At 40.5% G+C, this 25,173-nt stretch overlaps 1 protein-coding gene across 1 annotated transcript in view; it reads right to left on the bottom strand.

The window, feature by feature from the left end:
* The window catches only part of Dars1 (aspartyl-tRNA synthetase 1), a 47,392-nt gene extending 24,322 nt beyond the window's left edge, over positions 1-23,070 (bottom strand). Inside the window, exons 1-4 of the mRNA XM_040737752.1 lie at positions 22,860-23,070; positions 21,072-21,129; positions 19,189-19,281; positions 13,056-13,158 (exon numbers count right to left, since the gene is read on the bottom strand). Of these exons, the coding sequence (XP_040593686.1) occupies positions 13,056-13,158; positions 19,189-19,281; positions 21,072-21,129; positions 22,860-22,925 (320 nt within the window). The 5' untranslated portion in view covers positions 22,926-23,070. The remainder of the gene's footprint in view (positions 1-13,055; positions 13,159-19,188; positions 19,282-21,071; positions 21,130-22,859) is intronic.
* Positions 23,071-25,173: the final 2,103 nt, after the last annotated feature.

Genomic DNA, 25,173 nt, shown 5'->3' with positions numbered 1-25,173 from the left:
TCCCAAGTACTAAGAATATAAGGGTGGTGCTTTGCAATTACATCTTCATTACCTAAAAGGTTTTATGCTCACACTGTCCCTGGGTTATGATTGATAACCTAGCTGTCCACTCACAATATAAGACAAATATAAAATAACCACATATATGTAAACCAGACTGGCCTCCAACTCAGAAATCTGCTTGCCTCTGCCTCCTGAGTGATGGGACTAAAGGTGTGCAGCACCACTGTCCGGCCTTAGATTTTTAAATTCTGAAGCAGAATTTTATTACATTATCTATTAAACACACAATTATTTCCTGGTTCTGGTTATTTTACATATAACCAAGAATAGGTATAATTTGAAACGATTCACAGTCAAACTAAACCAGGTTTGTTTATTTTTTGTTTTGCATAGTCTTCTATTATGGAATGTGACAATGCATTTGGTAAAAATGTTTAAGATTTATGGAAAAGTTGCTTTCATTCTGATACAAAATTGCATTTTCAGTAGTTGTGTTATTAGATACCTTAGAAGCCACACAGTGCTAGCTTTAGACTAGAACACAGTGAGTGACAAGGCCATCTGCTTTGGAATGAAAAGGCCGAAGCCTAGGCTGTACTGTCTAGGGTTCTGTCACCAACTACCTTTCTTTTTCTTTTTCTTTTTTTGAAATAGGGTTTCTCTGTGTAGCTTTGGAGCCTGTCCTAGAACTGCCACTCTGTAGACTAAGCTGGCTTTGAACTCACAAAGATCTGCCTGCCTTTGCTGGGATTAAAGGCATGTGCCTGGCTACCAATTACCTTTAAAAAAATTAATAGTACATATAGCTCTTATCTCTTGAGTATCCTGTACCATAGCCATCACTGAAAACCTAAAGAAAAATCATAATTTGTAATTAAGAAGTAGGTGGTTACCTCTAAACTTGAAGGATCAGGCTTCTATTTACAATTAAGAGCATTTCCTGCCATTGGCAGTGCAGTGTTACTCATCCTTGTCTAACCCTGCCTCATCTGTATGCATGAGTCCACCTGAGGCCTGAACAGATGATTCGGGGCCTGTTTCACATGTCTCCAGGACGGATGTTTTCCCTTCAGTGATCAATACAGGGTACTGGTACCAACCCTACTCCAACCATAGCTCCAATTTTCCTGTTGTCCCTAAACTAATGGTGCTATGGTTTTACTCCCTCTGACTCCTATGCAGAGGCCTTTGATAGTCCTCTGGACCGTTCTGTTTAGCAGACAGCCTTCTTCAAAGCTACTTAAGTTAAATATTGCCTTTTTCCCCCAATATAATATTTTCATTGATTATCTGGGAATTTCACATCATGTACTCCAATCACACTTCCCAGGCCTCCTAGGTCCACCCCCTCCCCCAAAGAAGTAAAAGAAAAACGCCCCCCCCCTTGAGACACAGTTTCTTTATGTAGCCTTGGCTTGCCTAGAATTTTCTATGTTGGCCTTGAACACTGAAATTTCCCAAATTCTTCCTCCTGACTGCTGGGATTAGAAGTGTATGACACAATGCCCAGTAACATGGTTTAAAAAAAACCACTGACTTACTTTGTGCGTGTATGTGTGCATGCATGCCTGTGTATGGTGCATGTAAACCTGTAGGAAGCCGTAAGTAAGTCTGCCTGAATGTGTTTGTTGCCATGGACTCATACTCATGAGAAAACAGCAAAGCTTTCCTGTGGTCCATGTATAGAAAATATTCACAACAGCTTACTTCCCCTAAATATTTACTGCCTGAAAACTCCCCTACAGACTATTCTGCTAAGAGTAACTATGCCTGTCTTCTCTATTCAGCTGTATACAATAAACCCTGCTTCTTGGTTAAACTATGCAATAATCTGTTTACCTCTATAAACAAACATGCTGAACTACCAAAGTGTTGAGGTTTCTCCATCATATCACAGTGTCTAGTTCCTGTGTTTCTGTTCTTCATCCCTTATCTCCCCAGTCAGATCAAGTCCCTGGAGCCACACAAGGACTCAGCATATACCACAGCATGAGCGTGGAAGTTGGATAACAACTTGGGGAATCAGTTCTTTATTTTGACCACATGGGCACAAGGAATAAACTCTGGTTATCAGGCTTGGCGTAAGTACCTTTCTGTGTGTGTGTGTGTGTGTGCCATGTGTATGACTGGCGTAAGTACCTTTCTGTGTGTGTGTGTGTGTGTGTGTGTGTGTGTGTGTGTGTGTGTGTGTGTACACCATGTGTATGACTGGTGCCCGAGGCCAGAAAAGGCATCAGATTGCCAGGAACTGGAGTTACCGATAGTTGTAAATGCCATGTGTGCTATGGGTACTGGGTACTGAACTCAGATCCTTTGAAAAGCAAGTACTCTCCTTCTTCTTTTGGTTTTTTGAGACAGGGTTTCTCTGTATTGTTTTGGAGGCTGTCCTGGAACTCGCTCTGTAGACCAGGCTGGCCTCGAACTCAGAGTGCTATGATTAAAGGAGTTCGCCACCAACGCCCCGCTGAAAAGTACTCTTAACCACCAAGAAATCTCTCCATCCCCTCAAGAGCTCTGTTCCTAACAAGTGAGTTTCACACTAGTCTCCTTCCAAAAGAGTGGAATGTGGGCAGAGACCCTCTGCTTAGCACTGGCTGGAGATTTAATGGAAAAACAAAAAACAAAAAACTCCACAAACATTTTGTCTTTTCTTCATTATTAGTACCAGATGTTCTTCAGAATTTGGACAATCCATTTCTAATATCTTTATACATCTAAATTTATGCCTTTACCTACTCCTATTTGCAGAAATGAATGAATTCACAAGGAAACAAAACAAAAAAAATGTATAACAAAGAACTAACTCTAAAACGTGCTAGTAGAATCTGTAAAAAGCTGAGATTTTTCTGTGTATTTGTATGTGTGTATGTATACTTACAGTCAACACAGTAACATAGCTACTGATAATACATTTTGGGGGGGGTCGTAAAGTCCAGGCTGGTTTTTAATTCATTATGTAGCTGGGGCTTGCCTTAAACTCCTTATCCTTCTGTCTCCATCTGAGAAGATTACAGATGTATACCACTATTCCCAACCCTAGTCTAACTGTATGATTTTTTTTTACTCACCACACATGTAAAGCAGTGTACATGACATAGTGTGTCACCAGAAAGACACTGGACAAGAAAGCTTTCAATTCCACATTTGAAAACAAACATGTCTCTATGTCCACATTTCGAAAAAGGGTTTTATCTATCAGGTAACCAAAATACTTGAGTTAACAGAGGATGTGCAGTGAAAAATAATCCCTGACAGAAAGCAGAGGAACTCCCAGGAGTACAGGAGGAGTGGATGAAGTAAATTGAACACATCTTTTCAAGAGCTTAGTCAGCTGTTTTTATTATTAATGCCTGAAACACACTGTCACGGCATTGTTTTCCATGCCTCTTTCATTTTTCAACCACTCTTCTGACTCGCCATATAATTAGTCACTCAGCAAATAAGATAAATTAGCACTATCTTGATAGCAAAGGGAATAGGCAAAACAGATTTCACACCATTTATTAGGAACTACTGAGCACCAACTTAAAACTTTAGTTATAACCAACAGTTTCCACAGAATAAAATTACAAAAAGGACCATTCTTTATATTTGATAAAAGCTTTCTACAATGAACTGTTGTTATATAATCCATGTTGGCCTTGAGTCCATGGTCCTCAGTTTCCTGAATGCTAAGGTTATAGGCATGTGCCACCACACTAGTCCACTTACCTATTTTCAGTGGGTCTATTTATTTAATACAATCCCTTGTCCTAGTTAGGTTTCTATTGCTGTATACACAATGATGAAGAACAACTTGGAAAGGAAAAGGTTTATTTTTCATCTTTTAGCTGTATTTCATCAAGAGGGAATCAGGGTAGGGACTCAAGGCAGGAATTGAAGCAGAGATCATGGAGGAGTGCTGCTTAGCTTGCCCATCCTGCTTTCCTCATACAAGCCAGGACCACCTGCCATGGGGCAGCACAGTCCACAATGGGCTGGTCCTTCCCACATGAATAATTAATCAAATAAAAGCCCTATACACCATTCTGATGAGGACATTTTCTCAACTGAGGTCCCCTCTTCCCAAATGACCCCTGCAAGGGTCTCTGTGACCATTGTGGCCAGCAGAGTAACAACCTGTAGGAGGCAAGAAAGTAGTTGAGTTCAGTAGCTGATACTGGTTCAAACTTCAATGATCTGACCCTGAGTAGTTTTTTTAGGGCATACTTAGGCAATGCAATTTGATGAAAATTTTCCTGGTGATAATTAACTTAATATTATATATACAAGTTATGACTACATTGAAACTATTAATAAAGTACATGTGACATTTCCCACAAAGATGTGTTCTACAGATTGACAAGTTCAAGATAAGGGTCTGGGGCTAACAGTTCTAGAGACTTGCCACACTTTCTGGCCCCTATAAGCATTAGGCACACACACTGTGTACTTACAAACATTCAAGCAAAATAAATGTTTAAAACCCTTATTTTTTTAATTATAAAAGATTTATTCAGATTCAAGTACTAATCCAACTCCATCTTCTATGGTCACTGTTTTCTATTTGGTGAATAACTCTTCCACATTTTTTTTCTCACTTGAAGAGAATATGGAATGTTTTATAAATCTTGTGTCACCATTCCATGGTATTTTGCTGAATTTATCTGTATATTTTTAATGCTGAAGAAGCTTAACACACTTTTATTTTTCAGCTCATAAAGGTAATCTTAATATGCAACTCTAAAATGCTGCTTCCATTCTCTCTCAGCCATTTCATTCTAAGTTCCAACTATGTGAGAAGTGCTTTAGAGATGTGTACTCCATTCCATTTTGTGTGTGCTTGTGCTTACCATGGTGTTCATGAGGTCAGATAATAGATTGTCTGTCCTTGCCATCTAATTTATTATAGTTTCTTGCTTATATGTCAGGCTAGCAAGCCAGAGATCCCAGGGCCTCTCCTGTCTTTACCTCCCATCTCGCAGGGATTCTGTCTTCATCTCCCATCCATCTCTCTGTAACAGTGCTGGGATTACACAGTTTTCACATGGGTGACTGAAATTTATGTCCTTAAGTTTGTACATCAGCTGGGCGGTGGTGGCGCACGCCTTTAATCCCAGCACTCAGGAGGCAGAGGCAGGCGGATCTCTGTGAGTTGGAGGCCAGCCTGGTCTACAAGAGCTAGTTCCAAGGACAGTCTCCAAAGCCACAGAGAAACCCTGTCTCGAAAACCAAAACAAAAAGTTTGTACAGCAAGGGTTTTTATCCACTGAGAAATCTTCTCAGCCCTAGACTTAATTTTTTAAAAAATTATTTATGTATTTATTGCTGTGTACATGGATGTTTTGCCTGCATAACATGTGTGTGCCCAGTGCTCAGGGAGACCAAAGAGGGTGTCAGGTTCCCTGCAACTAGAATTACAAATGGTTTCGAGATGCCATGCAGATGCTGGGAATCAAAGCCAGTTTTCAGCAAGCATAACCAGTTCCCTTAACTGCTGAGCCATCTTTCCAGGCCTCCTCTTAGACATTTTTTCTTTTTTTCCTTTTTGTTTTTTCGAGACAGGGTTTCTCTGTGCAGCCCTGGCTGTCCTCCATCACAGAGATCCTCCTGCCCCGCCTCCTATGTGCTGGGGATCAAAGGCATGTGCCACCACTGCTCAGCTACTTTATTTTTAAAGCACATCTTTATCAAAATTTCAACGTTGAACTGAACAGGCTACATACAGTCATTTCTTCCCCAGCAGATAAACTTGCTCCAACAAAGAGTTAAAGCATGTAGGCACAGCTGCTTAAGAAGCAGCAATGGATAACAATACAAAGTTGGCTTTTTTGGATCTCAACTTTAGATAAGTATCTACCCTTACCAGAGCGCTTTTAACATGTCTCTGCAGTTTTGAATCTCTTTTCCCTTGCTGACCCAAGCTTAGCCAAGTGCCTGGACTAGAGCAGGTGCGTGCTAAATAAGGGTTCCAAGTCAATGAGTCTTCTGAGTACTTTTTTTTTCATTTTCCAGCTATAATAGTTAATGTAGTAAACAGAAATTTTATACCTACCAACCAGTGAAATATCTATTTTAGGTGAAATATCTCAGAGGAAAGAAAATAAACAAAACTAGTATGTAGCTAGGTGACTCATTAGAGAATGAGGAATATACTTGTGACTCACCAGCTATCAATAAATCATTAACCACAATGACTAATACAAAGAAAAATAAAGTCAAACACATACATATTTATGTACAGAATACGCTTTGTTTTCAGAGTCAAAACTGCCTGAATTGTGGAGTAAAGGGAGGATTGCTGAACAAGCACAAAGAGTGATAGTACCTTTTAACTTTAAAAACTACTGAAGTGGAGGCCAGGAGATCTGATTTTGAAGTCAGACTCGTCTACATAGCAAGTTCCAGGATAGTCAAGGCTCTATGGTAGAGACTGTCTCAAACAAAACAAACATTAAAATAAAACTATCTATATTAGTTATAATCCTTTAAAGCTGCTGCTGTAAGGGTCAGTCTAAACTTCAAAAACATACTTATATATATTAACTGTCGTCCTTTATTAACAATTGGTACGGGAAGACTTCCACAGTACCTAACCAATAAAATAAATCTTGACTTTATATTACTGTAACTGTAAATGACAGTGAATTAAAAACAATTTTTCAGAAGAAGAAAAAAGAGGCTTTTTAGCTAAAGAATTGATGGCAATGTAAAGTATGGCCAGAAGCACATTCTTGCACAGGAATCACATCTTCGGCTTCCAGAAAACCTACACACTTACAGAAAGACTACCAACCATTACAAACACACAATTAAGATTATGGCCTTAAAATCCCTATGGAGTCAGATGTGTCAACTGCCCTTCGTAATTCATGCAGTTGCTCCATTTTTCTATTCATTCAGTCACAAGAAAATTGATCTAACAGATTGATTAAAATGATCTGCCCAAGTGTCCTATGGCACTGAATCTAATTAGTGAGCCAACTTTTGGGTAAGAATATCGATGAACTGGATGAACCTGGGACACATATTTTCCTTCATATTAAATGTCATTGTTTTTTTTTTCAAGGAAAAAAATTCAAAAGCTCAAAATTAGCAATACAGTTTAGTCAATAAGGCAATAGACAAGAACCTCAGATTTAATATCTAAAGTAAATGCTAAGATCATTATCTACTTAAGATATTAAAAGCGACCTTGAATTTTGCCATTTAAGTGATTAGGAAACCCCAGCTGGAACTATCTGATTTGGTATTTTTAATAGCGGAGTCCTAGCTTTTCTCCACCTGGTAAAAGGCCAATGGGAATAGGGTTAAATGTAGGCCTGTTTGGAATTAACATATAAAACCCATTCTTTCTCCTACTCTGTTGTTTAAGAGTTCACATGTTTTATTGCCTAGTGTCCTTGGGCAGCAATCTTCAAAATGTAAACACTTAGAGCGTTGATCAACAGGATTCAGGTACTCCTCCAGCAGTGAAGTCAGCCACAAGCATTTCATATGTAAAAACAGACCCAGCAGAGGATGAAAACTAAGTGAGGCTTAAAAGCAGCCTTTCCATCATACACATATTTCTGTGGGTATTCTTTTCTAAACCAGATCCTGGCAGCATTAGCTGGCCCCCTCCCTAAGCAGCTGGCTCCCCCAAACAATGCGCTACAAAATATTCTTTTCAATCACTTCATGCTTCATTGGTCCTCAAATTTTTAACATCAGCTAAAAACATAAGTAAGCCTTTCATTTTATTGAAGCACAACACCCAGAACTAGTTTAGAGGCTGATCATGTACTGTTTTGATATTAAAAGGAGGCCACTAGAATATTTTGCAGAACTCATTGTTTTCCAAAGTTTTCTTGTGTAATTGTACTTTAAAGGATAAAAAAGGAAAGATCTTCAAGAATTCTGCTAAATAATGAAAGTATCTGAAGTCTCTAAGGGTTAAATCTTGATTTTTCACTGTCAGGTAGAAGAGGGACAGATATCTCATAATCCTATACATGCACTTGGTCTTGGTGTGAGAAGGCACCAGGAGTCTGTAGGGCAGGAACTGAGAGATGTTGCCAGGCAAGAGGAAGAGAAAGCAGCAGAGGGTAACAGAGTTCTAGGCGAGGAACAAGATGATGGGGAGCAGTGTGGGAAGGGTTCTAAGAAACCAGGATGATGGTAGAGCATCGGGGCTATTTCTACTGAGTCCCCCACACTTGGAAGCCATCTTCTATTCCTGTTATTTTCCTCATTCCCACACAGCAGTAGTTAGAAAACAGGTAAGGCTTTTCTCAAGAAGACAATTTGATGGAACAATGCCAACAAGATAATTTGTTACCAATCTCTGCTAGGCATCGTCAAGGAGAAACACAATGCCAGTGATCACAGTGGTAACATGGGTGACCTCAACCATGAAGAAACTCAGAGCACACACTGATAACATCCCCTGTGACCCGAGTTATTAGCTATACCCATTTACACTTGACGTCCCACCCTCCCTCCCACTCCAGGCAGCTTTCACAACCACTTCACAACAGCATAAGCTACATCTCTGGAGGCTTTTGCACAAGCAAACTACAGATACTTTTTTCAAAGAAAAGTGCCACATTTACTACTTGTGTATTTATTGACTGCCCAACATTTGTGAAATTGTTCAACCTACCTTTAGAAAGTAAAATTCTTGCCCTTTAAAAATGTGCCATGGATTAAAGTTTTCAGTGTTATGCTATTAGCCTCACTTGTCCATAAACTGTGACTGTACAAGTTCACACAGCATAGTGATATTTAGGGATGTGTATGTCACACAACAACACAATTGACAATGTCTTAAGCACCACTTAGCAGCAGGCACTTAGCAGAAGGCAAACAGTCACTTTAAATCCTAAGTCTGTAGTCACATTTCCCCAACAGTTGCATTCCCCACAGCTGCTTCCCTGGGTGATTTTGCAGCTCATTCCTCAAAATGGCAGCGAAAGGAATTATAAAATACACTGCTGACAGGCCAAAGACGTACTTTATGTGGGATTGTTAGATCTATTGGTAACGTCAAGGTTTCATGTTTATAACTATTAAATTTCTTATTACTGAAATTATGCAGAAAAATTATCATTGCAAACCAGAAATTCAGCTACAATTCTTTTTCTCCCACTGTTTTTACAGCATGCTTTTAAAAATAACGGGGTGATTCCTTGGGAAAGCATTCATGCTTTATAAAAGAGACTGACTCATTAGTATTAGCATTAGAAAACCTTTAAATTAAATTTAAAATTAAAAATATTTCCCTTACTGTGTAAATCAGAATCTCCAATGCTGTGACAAAATATTTGACAAAAAAACTTAGAAGTAGGATTTATTTTGCTGTGGGTTTGAGCATTTCAGGCAAGGAGTTTAGAGCAGCTCACCTCACGGAAGCCCAGAGAAAGGAAGCCTGTGCTTGTATCCCAACTCCGACTCTCCACTTTCATTCAGCCAGGCTCCTAGTCCAGGGGGGCTGTCTCTCCCTAGTTAATCTTTTCTAGAAACACCTCACAGGCATAACTGGAGATGTGCTTCACTTAGATTACCTGCCTCTGCCTCCTGAGTTCTGGAATTAAAGGTGTGTGCCACCATGCCTACCTAGCCCAATGAATTATATTTTTAAAGTTTCCCTCTAATTTGACTCTAACTTGGGGGTAGTGTCTAATAAGCAGACCTGTTCTATGGAAGGCTTTGAGCTACCATCATAAAGAGGCAGGCAAGTTGATATAGAGGCTACAAGGTGAGCCCTACCCTAGAGACAGAAGCTTAGTCAAAACACTCAGTATTTCAATCCTGAATTTTCTTGGTTAAAGAGAGAAACATCAAACCAGTGTTATACTCATGAGGAGTTTGCATTAATTTTCTTAAGAAAGCTGTCTTATCAAGTAGCCCAAGCAACTACCAACACCTAAATTATAACTATGAATGAGTCTTTGTCACAAGACAAAGTTATAATTACCTCACAAGGTAACCAAAGCCATCAATACACCTACTATTAATTGCTCTGGCTTAATTCTTTAGTATATTAGTGCCAAAAGGTATACAATTATAATCTAAGTACCACGTGTTAAGGCTATTGGAGAAAACTGGCTCCATCACTTGTATATAACTAAAGGCTTTGTAATTTGTAATAGCTTACCTTTCCCACACATTGCTAACTGTATAAAGTCTAATTTTTAACACACTAATAGAAACAAACTTAAAAAAATTACAGCTTATCTGTTTAGTATAAATGTCATCCAGATCTTGATAGAGTTCTATTTCATAAACGATGAATATAGAATTATCTATATTCTTGTTTAAAAGAAAATTAATTTCTTGTATTTGTGAGTAGGTGAATGAATGCCCATGGTGATTAGAGGACAACCATGGACATCACATTCTTCAAAAATCATCTACCAGGGCTGGAGAGACGGCTCGGCGGTTAAAAGCACTGGCTGCTCTTCCAGATGTCCTGAGTTCAATTCCCAGCAATCACATGGTGACTCATAACCATCTATAGCGGGATCATGCAGATTGAGCACTCATATACCTAAAATAAATAAATAAATCTGAAACAAAAATCATCTACCATTGTTTTGAGATATGGTCTCTCATTGCCCTGGATCTTGTCTAGTACAATAGGTTGGTTGATCAGTAAGCCCCAGGGATCCTCCTGTCCCTGCTTTACCAGTGTCGGTATAAGAACACATCACCATGCCTGGATTTTTCAATGGTTTTTAGAGATTGAACTTAGGTATTCTGCAAGTACTTTATCAACTGGCTAGCCCAAGAAAAATCATTCTTGACTGTCGCTTCTGCACGGAAGCCTGGCCTTTCTTTATGAATATGGGAACACTGTGAACTGCATTCTGCTTGGGAGACTATTTGTAAGTACTTCTATCAGCTAATTAATTTTGGCTGACAGATCAATTGCTGCTATTTGTTTATTTCCCAGGAATTCCTGAAAGATGCAAACAATCTGAGTACTTTTTGTGGATTATGTTAGATATCACAGACTCTGACTGCCCACAATCAGGAGGAGGCCCCTCAGTGAATATTAAAGATTAATGGGATTTTCAGAAGACTTTTCTTTATAAATATTCAACATACGAATAGTTACTTTTTAATTTATTATATATACAGTGTTCTGCATGCTTGTATGCCTGCATGTCTGAAGAGGGCGCCAGATCTCATTACAGATGGTTGTGAGCCACCATTTAGTTGCTGGGAATTGAACTCAGAACCTCTGGAAGAGCAGGCAGTGCTCTTAACCTCTGAGCAGATCATCTTGCCAGCTCTCAGAAGACTTTTCAACTACAATATCCTCTTTAGGAATGTAACACTGAAGCTATAACAACCTAACAGAAGAAGTATGTGCTATGTAAGCTTATTCATTTCCCAGAACTAAATGATACATAAAAGACAAAAAATCCACAGATATTTTTGAGGTTGATTTTTACCTAGTATTTTAGGAATATTAAATAAAGTTTAGCACAGACATCTGTGATTTCCATGGCCATCTTTTTCCTTTTATACCAAAGATTTTCTATATAGATACAACGTATCAACAGGGATCAGAGTTAGTATGTACAAGTGGACACACACTAACCTGCATATCACAAGCACATTCAGTCTATGAAAAAAACCTAATGACCAGACCAGAGTGGATATCTGACAGCAGTCTAAGACCAAGGAAGAGGTGGGGCTACCACACTGATAGGACTACACTAAACTTACCATTGAGTTATGAAATCTGTGGTGCCAAAAATTTTAAATGTAAATACAGATGTTACTATGTAATAATAAAACTGACTGAAGTAAATCTCTAACCCAAACCCAGTTGCTAAGAACTTCACTGTCTTGGGGCCAGGGAGAGTTCAACACAAATTCAGATGTTATATTAGATCATTTGTTAGTTTCTTTCTATTCCAGAATTCATGAATCCATCTACACTAGCTTGTCTTTGAAGACATGCATCTAGGGATTGGAGATGGTTCAGCGGTTAAGAGCACTTGCTATTCTTCCAGAGGACCCAGGTTCAGTTTCCAGAAGCCACACATGGCTGCTCATAACCATCTGTAATTCTGGTTTCAGAGGCTCTCATGCCCTTTTCTGGCCTTTTGGCACCAGACACACATGTGTCATACATACATGTAAGCAAAACACTCATACACATAAACAATAAAAATCAGTTAAAAATGTAAAAAGCCTCCATCTAAAGAATTCAGAGATTTCAAAACAATCAATAGAAAAACACAGTATTTGCTTTAGATTTTACTTACTTTAAAAATACCTACTCTTATTACTTAAAATGTAGACTATCTACCCATCTCCCTATGTCTTCTTTAATCATTATTATGGGAATACTAAATTAAAAAAAAAAAACAGCTAACAAAACAGCCACATCATGAACCAAAAATGAAACGAAACTCTCATTACCTCAGAGTCAGAGCACCCACCACACTTCTTTCCTATCTCAATGCCCTGTTTCTTGCAAACCAAACCAACAAAACCATGTGCTTCTGTAGAGCTCTGAGCTAGACAGCACTACCTTTGCAGCTGGGGGGAAAGCAAGTTTTATCTCTTTTTTCCCCCCCTAACTCTTTGGTGTCAGAGTTAAAAGTTGTAACATTATTAATGCATGTCTGACTTCCTTCAGGGGGAAATCATCTGAGAAAGTACACTGCCTTATTTTATGTTCTTTTATTATTCCGTCAGAAAACTTGTTGCTCATTATGCAAATCTCAAAGGGGAGGGGGGAGAGGAGGAAACGAAGCTCAACAACACAACAAAATCAAGTTGCTGTGTGCCCTGTTGAGTATGCCAGGCTTTTTGTTGCTCTACTTGAAAGTAATGTGACTTGTCTGTGAAGAGTGCAGCTTCAGCAGTTCCAAATGAATCACAAGCCTGTGCTCCATATTTTCTCTTTTGTGAGTTTAATGTATTCAAGCAACACTGAACTGACAATTTAAATAACTACATTTTTAAACAAACGAAGCATTGATGTTAATGTATGAAAATGGTCCAAACCCCTGGGAGTCTTGGTTCCCACCATTGTTTCTTCTGACAACAGGATATAATTGCTTACTTACTTGGCAGCAAATTTAACCATCTGCTTGCTCGCATGGTCTCCCACAGCCACAAGAGCCTGGACATTAAACTGCTGCTGCCTCAGGACTAAGAAGCACTGCTTCCCTGCAGGAGACACAAAGAATGTGGTACACCATTCTAGGTTTTACAAAGGAAAAAGCTTCTCTGCTTTAAAATTAGGTCAAAATCTATGTACTCATCAGGTATATGCATGTGTTACAATGCAGGTATCAGCATTCACAGTCAAAATATCCACACTTACTTAACTGACGAGTTTTAACACCAGCTTCAATAAGCATCTGACAGGTTTCTTTTGAGAACATAGGTAAATCACGTATTTACAGCTAGAGATACATAAATCTAGAAGATTATTTTGTAACATTAAGTTACAAGTTGTTTCAGATGACTTTCATCATTCAACCAATAGCTTCTGTATTCTACTGGCAAAGACATGAGTTAACTACCATGGCAACTTCAATCATGCAATCACAAAAGTGCTAATAAAGTGTTTACTAGTCAGAATACAAGTGCTCTTTGAGGGTGGTCCACCTACAGAATTCTTCCTTCCAAAGGACAAGTTAAAGAGGACATAGAGTAACAGGCTACGTCCTTTCACATTCCATTTCTCCAGTCCCTTGTCCTCTGCAATAGTCACACATTTTAAAACTTCAATCAATTTCACTTTTGTCAGTAAAATTCCAAAAAAAGTCCTATAACCAGTTTTCTATTCACATGTTGTGGGTCTCTTGCTTCCCCTTCTTTCCCAGAGAGCTGTCATTTCTTATTCTTAACCTGAAAATCAACACTCGTGCATCCTTGTGCCATCCATCCCTCTCCCTCCAAAGCAGATAGATCACTGTAAGTCTCTGATCAAATTCTAGAAAACCATTTCCTCATAAAAGTGAATCATCTTCCCAAGACCACTTTTCTCATCAGACTGTCTTAGGAAACATCACAAGCCCATCATTTTTATTAATCTTTTATATTAAGAGTTAGCCTTGCAAAAAAGAAAACAGAAAAAAGTGAAGCAGATAATTACTATTTTCAACACACAGTATTTTAAAATGCACTCATGGTACACTCATAAATTGTTAGCCAGGCATGGTGATACATGCCTTTGATCCCATCTCAGCACTTTGGAGGCAGAGGCAAGGTGCATCTTTGTGAATGAGACCAACCTGGTCTACATAACTACAAATCAAAAATAAATAAAAAATTTAAAAATAAAAAGGCAGGTTGCAAGCAAAATATCAAAAGAGATATAACTTACTGACTTAGCAGTTACATAATCGACAGATATATCAGGAAAAAAGATACTACTTTCCCCTCTTGTTTTACAGTACAATCAAATACAAGTTAAATGTAAACAAATTCAAAGGCATTTAAGGTATTAGATGATAAAAATTATCCCCAAAGCTTGCACCTAATCAAAATGGCATTATCTAAGTATACTACTACAGAACCAACTGGATCTCGTCCCACTTAGAAGACAATATAATAAGAAATGGAAGGCACTGTGTGTGTGCATGCGCGCGCACACACACACACACACACACACACACACACACACACACACACACACACACACACCTACCTACCTCCCAGTGCAGGCTGAGAGGAAACAGCATTTTAGCTGCTGAAGTAGTTCACATAGAAGCAACTCAGTCCTCCCTGCATCCCAAAGCTACCCAGCAATAAAATACAGAGAATTCGCTGGGCGTTGGTGGCGCACGCCTTTAATCCCAGCACTCGGGAGGCAGAGGCAGGCAGATCTCTGTGAGTTCGAGGCCAGGCTGGACCGACAGCCTCCAAAACAGAGAAACCCTGTCTCGTAAAACCAAAAAAAAAAAAAGAAAACAAAAAAAACAAAAAACAGAGAATTCTAAAGCAGCACAAAGACCCTGAGCAAACAGTTCTGAGGGGTGCACAAAGGGTCAGCAACTAAGGATTAACACTCCACCTAATGGTTTGGTAGAATAAAGACTTCAAAACCTATTTTTTCATTTGTTTGGTTGGACGGATTTCCCGAGATAGGGTTTCTCTGCCCTGGAACTCTCCGAGTGGAACAGGGGACAGGTCTGGGATTAAAGGTGTGGGTCACCCACCACCCAGCAAGATTCTGAAATCTGAAGGCCAAGGATCATATCCTATCACTTCTCTAAAGTGGTCTGGGGAAAACTATGAAACCACTGTAGGTCTCTGTTTTTCATCTGCAAAATGGAGACTAGCATACTTCTTGAAGGTTTAGTTTTCTTTTATTTTGGGGATTATATATTTACTTTTTATTGTTAACAGCATTTCTAATATTGGTGACTTATTTGAGGAAGGACTGTGTCATTCCTATTTTGCAGGTGGATAACTATGCACAACTTTTACGGGATGTGAGAATATGAAGCTAAATATTCAGCAGACATTTACATTAAAAAACTGATCACATTGTATATACAGTTCCAATTTTGTTTTTGTTAAGTATATTAAGGGGCTGGAGAGATGGCTCAGAAGTTAAGTGCACTTACTGACAGAGGTTCAGTTCCCCACACCCACATGGCAGCTCATAATTCTCTGTAACTCCAGTTCCAGGATCCAACAACCTTTCTGCTGATCCCAGAGACTATACCCATGTGGTGTACACACATACATGCAAACACTCATACACATAAAATAAATTTTAATTACGTAAAAAAGTGTATAAGATTGATTGTTTAGGGGGAAAAACCATCAGAAAGTGACTAGTAACAACTTACAGGAATTTTGCTCTTCCTATTGTTCTATATTCAAAACTTTCTATAGGCCAGGCATGGTGGTACACACTTTTAATCTCTGCACCCTGCCCTGTGACATTAAGGCCAACTTTATCTATATAATGACTTTCAGGCCAACCAGGAATACATAAACTTTCAGAAATAAAACAAAACAACCACAACATACACACACACACACACACACACACACACACACACACACACGCACCTTTCAATAATAAACTCTTTCCTAATTAGAAAATTTCTTAAAAATATGTATATGGGGCATGCACACGTGTGGTCTAGTGTGTGTGCCTACATAGACATGTGCGTAGGCCAGAGGTTGATGTCAGGATGTCTTTTCCTCAATAGCCCCCCAGCTCCCCGACACACAGACACAGACACACACAGAGTCAGTGGACAACCTGTAAGAGTTGGTTCTCTACTTTTATTATGTAGATTCCCAGGATATAACTCAGGTCGTCAGGCTTGGTGACAAGCACCCTCACCCACTAAGCATCTAGTTTGGCCCTTTACCTTTTATTTTTGAGACAGTCTCTGAACCTGAAGCTTGCCATTTTGACTACTCTAGCTGTCCAGCAGACTTTGAGGAATGCTCCCTCACTTCAGTGATGGGGTTATAAATGCATGCCAGTGTCTGGCTCTTTTTTTTTTTTTTTTTGGTTTTACGAGACAGGGTTTCTCTGTATTGTTTTGGAGGCTGTCGGTCCAGCCCGGCTTGAACTCACAGAGATCCGCCTGCCTCTGCCTCCCGAGTGCTAGGATTAAAGGCATGTGCCACCACCACCCAGCCAGTGTCTGGCTCTTAAGAGAAGTTCTGTAGATCAGAACTCAGGACTGTATGCTTAGGCAGCAGGCACTTTATCACTGAGTAGCCTTTTAGGCCAGAAAAAAACAACAATTAAAAAAATATTTTACACAATCATAAACAAGGCACAGAAGGCAAGTCAGGGTTAAAAAGAAAATAGAACACATTCAGGATGCCACCCTTGGGGGGGGGGGACTGGGGACAGGATTCAACACACAGAGTAAAGAGAACGTGGGAAAGTTTACGAGTTTAACACAGAAGGAAACAAAAACCTGAAAATCTGACACATCTACTACTGAAAAGCAATCCAAAAGGGCAAAGTATATTTTTAAAAATCCTTAACTTATTAGATGTAATCCTAAAAAGTAAACCTCTTCTACTAGAAAGAGGAAAAAAAGAAAGGAAGGAGGAAAAAAGAAAGAAAGAAGGCTACAGACTAGGGAGAGAGGGAGGGAGGGAGGGAGGGAGGGAGGGAGGGAGGGAGGGAGGGAGGGAGGGAGAGAAAAGGCCACAGGCCAGGAAGGAGGGGTGAGAGCAGTCCCTGAGCACACTCTGCTCTAACACTAGATAGAGTACACCACCAGCACAGAAGTGTCTGACACATCTGTGGAGCCCAAGAACCAAGAATGGGGCTACAGAGAAACTCTGAACGAAATCCAGGAAAGGGGGGAAAACTGAATAAAGCTGGGTGTCGTGGTACACACCATAATCCCAGAACTTTGGAGGAGAACAAGAAAACCCACAGCCACACAGTTAAGGTTGAGGCCACTGTGGACTATATATAGGGAACCATATCCCCAAAACTTAAACCCCAAGCCATCAAACAAAACCCCTAACAATCAAAAAACAAAACCCCAAACCCAACCCTAAAACAACAAAAAATCGGGGCAAAGAGCCTCACTAGAAGAGCATGTTCAGGACTCAGTCTGCTCCAAGAAGAAAACCAGTAAACAATGGGACTGGGTACTAAGTTCCACAATAAAGGAAGAACTACCCTTTAAAATGATAGAACAGGGGCAGTTAAAAGCACTGCCAGCTTTTCCAGAGAATACTAAAAGTCTGAGTCCCACCAGCCATGTGGCAGCACAAAACCATACATAACTCCAGTTCTAAGGGACTTGAATAAAAGTAACAGGGTTAATATATAGAAGTTCTTAAAGATTTATGAGACAAGAACATTGAATCCTGCCCCCACCAAAAACCCAAAACAAAACAGGCAATAATTAAAAACAGGTAACATGAAAGAAAAAGAGTAAGTAAATACAAGGAGCAAGATATTATTTGTCATGAAAGTAACAGAAGTTGAAGCATATGATGGCAATATACTACTTACTTCCCAAACATAGCAGTTATACAGTATAAAAGAAAAAAATATCAGGTTTATCTCAAACAATTTCAATATATCATTTTTGAGACAGCCTACACACCCAGGTAGGTCTCAAACTGGAATCCCTATTTTACTGGGATTACAGACGTGCACCACCACTCTCAGCCTCACTGATGTGTTTAAATCTGAATAGAGAAACTACAGAGATGGCTCAGTGGTTAAGAATGTGTAATGAGAGAGGCTAAGTGCCACTCCCAGCATCCATATCGGGCAACTCACAAGCATGGGTAACTCAGTAGCTAGGCATCTAATGCCTCTGGCCTGCAAGGGCACCTGCACCAAAAACACTAGTTAAAAATAAAGTACAACTCACAAAACAACAAAATCCCCAAACAAACAAACAAACAAACCAAATCTAAGAGACATGGAAGAGATTTTTAAAATTGAGATTTAAACAACCCAATTGTTTCTACTGATGCTAATGCATTTTTAGTTGGCATTGTCCAAAAGGGAAGAGAGCACTTATGGTTCAAGACACAACTAGTGAACAAAACTGTTAAAAATCCTCCCCCCAGACAGGTTTTTCTGTGTAGCCCTGGCTGTCCTAGAGCTCACTCTGTAGACTAGGCAGGCCTTGAACTCAATCGATTAAAGGCCTGTACCACTACTGCCCAGCTAAAACTATTAGATTTTTTTTTTTTTTGGTTTTTATGAGACAGGGTTTCTTTGTATTGTTTTGGAGGCTGTCGGTCCAGCCCAGCCTCGAACTCACAGAGATCCGCCTGCCTCTGCCTCCCGAGTGCTGGGATTAAAGGTGTGCGCCACCACCGCCGGCTTAGATTTTAAATAGTTACATATGACCTATGACTACCTAATGCAACAGCCCAGTCTTTGGTTTTCTCCCTCAACTTAATTCTCTTATCGAAATAATTACAACTCTAAGAGTATAACACACGAACAGAGGGTAGAGAAATGGACCAGCAGTTAAGAGTATGAACAACTTTTTCACAGGACTCATATTCCATTCTCAGGACCCAAGTTCTGTTCCTGGCACCAACATTAAGCAGCTCACAATGTCTGAAAACCCAGCCCCAGGGGATACAATGCCCTTGTCTGGACTCTGCAGGCACCTGTTCGCATACATACACATACCCACAGACACACACAAAAGCAAAACACAAAATTTTTTAAAATTAGCATGCTTAGCAAAATAGTTATAATCATTGATCCAATCTTACCTTTTGCTCTGCTTGTATGAACTCTTGCACGGACCCAAACAACATCATCAGCCTTTTGTACTGTCAAGTCTTTAACTCGAACCAAAACTCTATCTGTAATACACAGTAAAGCCATTTTAAAATTTAGATTTACAGTCATAATTATTTGTCTGAACCTAGCTAAAAAACTTGGTAACACTTTAATATTTGGTTAGTGTTCCCCCCCATGCAATATGCCCCTTTATGAACTGTACTTCCTAAATACAATTCTCCACTATCTTCACTGCAGTTACCATCTTCCCCACTAGCATGGGTTCACAGGAGACCGTGAGGCAGTGATAAAGGAAGCAGAGATAGAGAAACAAAGTACTAAAGATGCACTAATAGTCTCTAATGCAACATTCTCAACCTGTGGATATCAAACCTTTTGGGGGTTGGAGGAGCCTTTCACAGGGATCAAGTATCAGATTATCCTGCATTTCAGATATTTATATCATAATTCACAACAGTAGCAATGTTACAGTTATGAAGTAGCAATGAAATAATTGTATGGTTGGAGGTCACCACAACATGAGAAACTATAACAAAGGGTCGCAGCATTAGGAAAGTTGAGAACCACTGCCTTAAGCCAATGGTGATTTGTTTCCTATAGTTGGTATATGAACCCATTGGCAGTAGATGAACTCTAACCATTATGCACCCTAACAGTAACCAAAATAGTACATTCAGAGTCCCCCAAATAGAAAAAAAGCCACTATTGTGTAGAGATAGTGCTATGAAACAACATTCAGAAATCATTCCCTCTTTTTTGGTTTTTCCAAGACAAGAGTTTCTCTTGTATAGCCCTGGCTATCTTGGAACTAGATCCGTAGACCAGGCCTGCCTCTGCCTCCCAAGTGTTGGCATTAGAGGTACTGCCTGGCTACAGAAATTATTCCTTTTTTAAAAATATTTTTTGTATATGAATGTTTTGCTGGAACATGGACCTGTTTGCCACCTGCGTGCCTAGTGCCTGTGTAGGTCAGAAGAGGGCATCAGATGCCCTGGAACTGGAGTTACATAGTGGTTGTGAGCAACCATATGGGTGCTGGGAATCGAACCTTGGTCCTCTACAAGGGCAGTCAGTGCTCTTAACTACTGAGCCATCTCTCCAGTCCCCAGAAATCATTTGTTGTTTTAAATAAAATATACTAATTTAATTAGGGGAAAGTTTGAGCATTAAGACAACAATAATTTGAGGATGTTCTAAAGATCAAGTTACAACGTATGCCATCTACTTCATCCAACTACACTAGTCTCATAAGGCAGAGACAGCTGTAGAAAATGTGTTTGCAGAACACTATGGTTCTCAAGGTCAAAAGCAAAGGGCATGGTGTACCAAGCCACCTTCTGCATTCACTGTGCAAACCCAGGAAAGACACACTGTGAAAGAGAAGACAAAGCAGCCTGAGGTTTAAAAGGTAGACTTGGCCAGGCAGTGGTGATGCACACCTTTAATCCCAAGACTCAGGAGGTACAGGCAGGTGAATCTCCATGGAGGCTAGCCTGGTCTATAAAGAGAGTTCCAGAACAGTCAGGTATACAGTGAGGGGGGTTAAAACATAGATTTGAAAATGCCCAAGATCTGGTTAGGAGTGGTCAGCACACACTGGTTAAATCAGCACTCAGAGGTATAAAGGGGAGGATTAGAACGTAAAGGCCATTCTCAGCTACACTAGGAGTCCAGGGTCAGTCTGGGTATACCAGTACACAAAACTGTTTCAAAATAAAAATTAGAAAAAATTACTGAGCCATGAATGTCATTCAAATTTTTCAAAGTATTCCTTTGGAGTAAGTAACACTTTGGTAGATCCTATTTTAATCTTCATGAAGTGTTCTCCTAGAATTAGTAAGAAGATACTAACCTGGTTTTTCTTGTGATTGTATCATAGAGGATACCCCATATCTTTCTTTAGCATAATCCTAGAAAAAAAGTATTTTTTGTAGTATGACTTTAAACACATAAATACAAGCACTTATGTATTAATTTGCAATCATTAGTTTGAAAGCAGACATTTTAAAATATTTTGTTTACTTGTGTATGTACTTACTGCAAACAGAAAAGCACCCAGTTTCTAGTTACGTATTTATTATATATATGAATGTATCATGCATAATAGCACTCTAGTATAATTTACACATGCATAAAATGCATCTTAACTACCTTGTCCGAAAAGAAGATTAATCTACTTCAAAGGAGAGATATAAATTTCCCCGTGAAGGGAGTAGGATAAAGTGCTACAGTTTTATTAACTTCCTATTGCAGGAAGAGATGTTCAAAGGGAACCAATGCTTTGGGTAAGGTTTCTGAACACCAGATGTTCAGTGCTGAGAAACTGGAGCTGCTGGATATACGCTATCTACAACTCTGTTTTTGTAAAACACCATTAATTCACTTACTTCCTATTTCCAAAACCCAGGCGCCTAACAACAGGTTACAAGACACTTATTAAACAGGTATGTACTCTTTCATTTAATCATACATCACCCCTAAAATGATCCTAAAAGTTCCTTCCACTTACTTTCAGAGCTCTATCACAATGTCTACTTAGTCTATATTTCTACCTATACTACTTACAAGGGTACACTGATAATGTATAGGATTAGACACACAAAAAATTTTTTCCTTAGATGTTTTGCAAGGTAGTTTTGAAAGATCTGACTGTACAGTTTCTGTCCTTCTAATGGTCTTTGGAATTCTGTCTTCAATATGAGAAACACTGTTTTTTCTATTTGTTTACAAATACACCAAAATAAAACATGTTATGGGTCTTACCAAGCAATTACTTTTGAATATTTGTAAAATATATATTTGAGAAATAACACCTGGGGCACAGTAGAAAGACTGTCACATAATGAAACCCGAAGTCATAATAAATAGGTGGCAGCGTGTAAACCAAAGGGGGGAAGTGTTACCTTTTCTATTTAGATTTCACACTTCAGCAGAGCTACACTGAAACTTAATATTCTGAGTTATGATGTAGTTATCACAAATGTTGACTTTCTCCACCAAAAAAAAAATTAGGAGCCAAAGATTACGGCTTAAGTATTACCACAATACACCTAACTTGAAGGAGGGTTTCAAAATTCGATTTCTGGAAAGTGATAAAGGATCCCTGAGGGTTATCAGCAGGTCACAGAGAAAGGAATTAAGATAACATGTGTTCACAGCTGTCACAAGGAAAAAGTCATTTAAACACACCAGCGGCCAGTTTTGGCAAGAGATTGTCATTACATGCCAAACCATGATGAGGGCTGAGAGGATATCGATTAGTAGGGCTTTCATCAAAAATTTCCGGGGACTGGAATGGTGTGTTACGTGCAGGACGTGCTAACTCAGGCAGGCTCGTGCGAGTGCCGCCGCAGCTACTTCCGGTTCATTGGGCGCCACACGTTTACCCGGCTCCCTCCGCCCCCGGGAACACGCTTCTCTTAGGCCACGGTTCCCAACACACAGTCCCAGGCTGCTCGGGCCGCGCGCCCAAGACGTGGCCCTGTGAGTCCTCGGGGACACTGGTCTGCGGCGCGACACCCCACGCCGCCCGCCGCCTGCAGGAAAAGTGCTGGCGGGAGCTCCCAAAGTAGTGAGCGCCCCGATCGCCCCACTCCCTCCCTCGGCGCGCTCCCCGAACCCGGGGAAGAAGGAAACCCACTTCCGCCGCGTCCACGATCTCCCGCGGCTTCTCCTGACCCTTGCGGCTGGCGTTGGCGCTGGGCATCGGGACACTGGACTTGGGGAGTGGATACCACCCTCCCTCGCAGGCTTCCGTACGGCAGGCCAAAGAACGTCTCCCTCCCCGCACCGTCTGGCCCGCCCAGCCCGGGTTTTAAGCACCAGACACCGCGTGCGGCTCTGGCTTCGGAAATATCGCGAGAGCCACACCGGCGGTCTCGCGCGCGCGGTCGCCAGTTCCTCCCTCTGCCCCGCCCACAGTCGCTAGCGGGCGTTCCCGAGGCCTGGGTGTGGTCTCGTGGGATGGGCTCCACGTTGTGTTCCTTGGGGAGCCGCTGGAACAAAACCTGCCCTGATGTCTAACTTGATGCCCATTAGTTGTCTTCCCTGTGTTCCCAAAACAACTTTTTTTTTTTAAAAGACAGGGTCAGTGTAGTGCTGGTTGGCCTGGAACTCGCAGAGATCCTCCTGCCTCTGCTTCTCTTAGTGCTGGGATTAAGGGCATGAAACACTATCCAGTCCGGGTATCACTGTGGCACTCTCTTTTAAATCACAGACAACTTATTACATCATCTCTGCAAGTTCAGGCCCGAATCTCCGCTTTTGGACGTTAATGCCTTCACTGCCCTCTGGAGTCACTGCCCACTGTCCCTTGGGTCAGGGGCCTCTGGGAAAGCTGTCCCTCTGGGTGGGAGCGCCGGGTGCTGGGAGCAGTGTGGGCAGGTATAACCTGTACTTTTGCCTTGACTCTTTGCATTGTTAAAGGCAGTACATCATGTTGGTTGTCCAATGGGTGGATCTCCCCAAATTAGACTTAAAAAATGTTACTGGGTTTTTTGAAATGTGGGGTTGCAATTACAGCACTCAGGAGGCAGAGGCAGGACAGTGAAACCAGCCTTGTCTGCATAGTGATGGTTGGTGTTGGTAACTCTGGGCAGGAATGTAGGCTGGTGCATGCTGACTACCTAGAAGACACGTTTTAATAGTCTGCTCCTGCTTGCTCGAAACAGAAGAATTTATTCATTCCTTAGGGAATGATATTGAATATTTATGACCAATAATACAACCCATTATACACAAAAGACATCGATGAATTTGTTTCATTTTTTAAAAGAAGTGTTAATTCCCTCAGGCTTAATACTAATGTACAAACGGATCGGCAAAAAGTCTGAATATAAATTCTATTTGTTGTCATTTTGCTACTGTAGGAACCTCATATTTCAATGTGTCCACAAGCCTTCTTAATGTACGTCTTTTTGTTTGTCGTCGTTTTGCTACATACTTCATAGTATGGCTCCTTTGCCTTGACAGAGTATTCTCATTTAGGTCATAACTTTGGAGTAATGATGTAAAATGTGTAAGAAATATCAACTATGACTGTTTCCTATCAAATATTGTAAAACTTGTGTTTAGGACCAGGAATTCAACTGTTTTTATCTCCCTGCTCCCTGTAAGACTTTTATGAAAATGTTTTAATCTTCCGTACCAAACAAAACCTTTATTTACACAAAGACCGCATCCTCTGTTGTAGGAATTTGGTGGCCTGGAGCAGTGACCCCTTCCCTCTTCCTCCTTCATCTCCTGTGGGCCAGTTCTTTTGAGAGTAGCCAACCGAATAAGACTGTGAAGTGGGCCCCAGCCAACAGCTGAGTTAATAAAAACCCAACGTACTTCTTGTCTTGGGGTGTTTGCTCCTCAGCACACACCCTCTTGATCAAGAGTAAAGCTGCCTTGTCCAGGGCCTTCCGTTGGAATGGTGGTCTCTTTCTTTGTGAGCCCGAACTTACCTCTAGCAATATGAGCTCTTGCTTTCTCTCCTAATAGTGGCAGAAGACAATCATCTGCCGTATCAGTAGCCACATGCTATACACCCGAGGTCTCCCAAGTGTCAGGGCCAGCATCGACTGACACAAAGGGCTGAACTGTGTTGCTCCCCTCACCCCTACACATTCATATTTTGAAACCCTAACCCAGAATGTAACTGGATCAGGAGATGGGATCTTACAATGTTAGCTAGGTTAAAATAGGGTCACTGTGTGAGCTTGTGCGGGCTACTCCTATGTCAACTTGACACACAAACTAGAGGTATCTGAAAGGAGGAAACTTTTGATGGGGATGTCCTTCTCTTATGGGTTGATGAATAAAACACTGTTTGGCCAATGAGGCAGGAAATAGGCAGGACTAGGAGATGAGGGCAATTCTGAGAAAGGTAGGCAGGCCCTGGCCAGAGATGCCATGCTGCCAAAGGAGTAACAATCTGCCAGGCACAGCCTTGTGGCAATACATAGATTGAT

This window comes from Mesocricetus auratus, unplaced genomic scaffold (assembly GCF_017639785.1).
Source record: "Mesocricetus auratus isolate SY011 unplaced genomic scaffold, BCM_Maur_2.0 Super-Scaffold_100676, whole genome shotgun sequence".
In the NCBI taxonomy this organism is placed as follows: Eukaryota; Metazoa; Chordata; class Mammalia; order Rodentia; family Cricetidae; genus Mesocricetus; species Mesocricetus auratus.
Note: the sequence above shows the minus strand (reverse complement) of the source record. Positions and strands in the feature narration are given on the sequence as shown.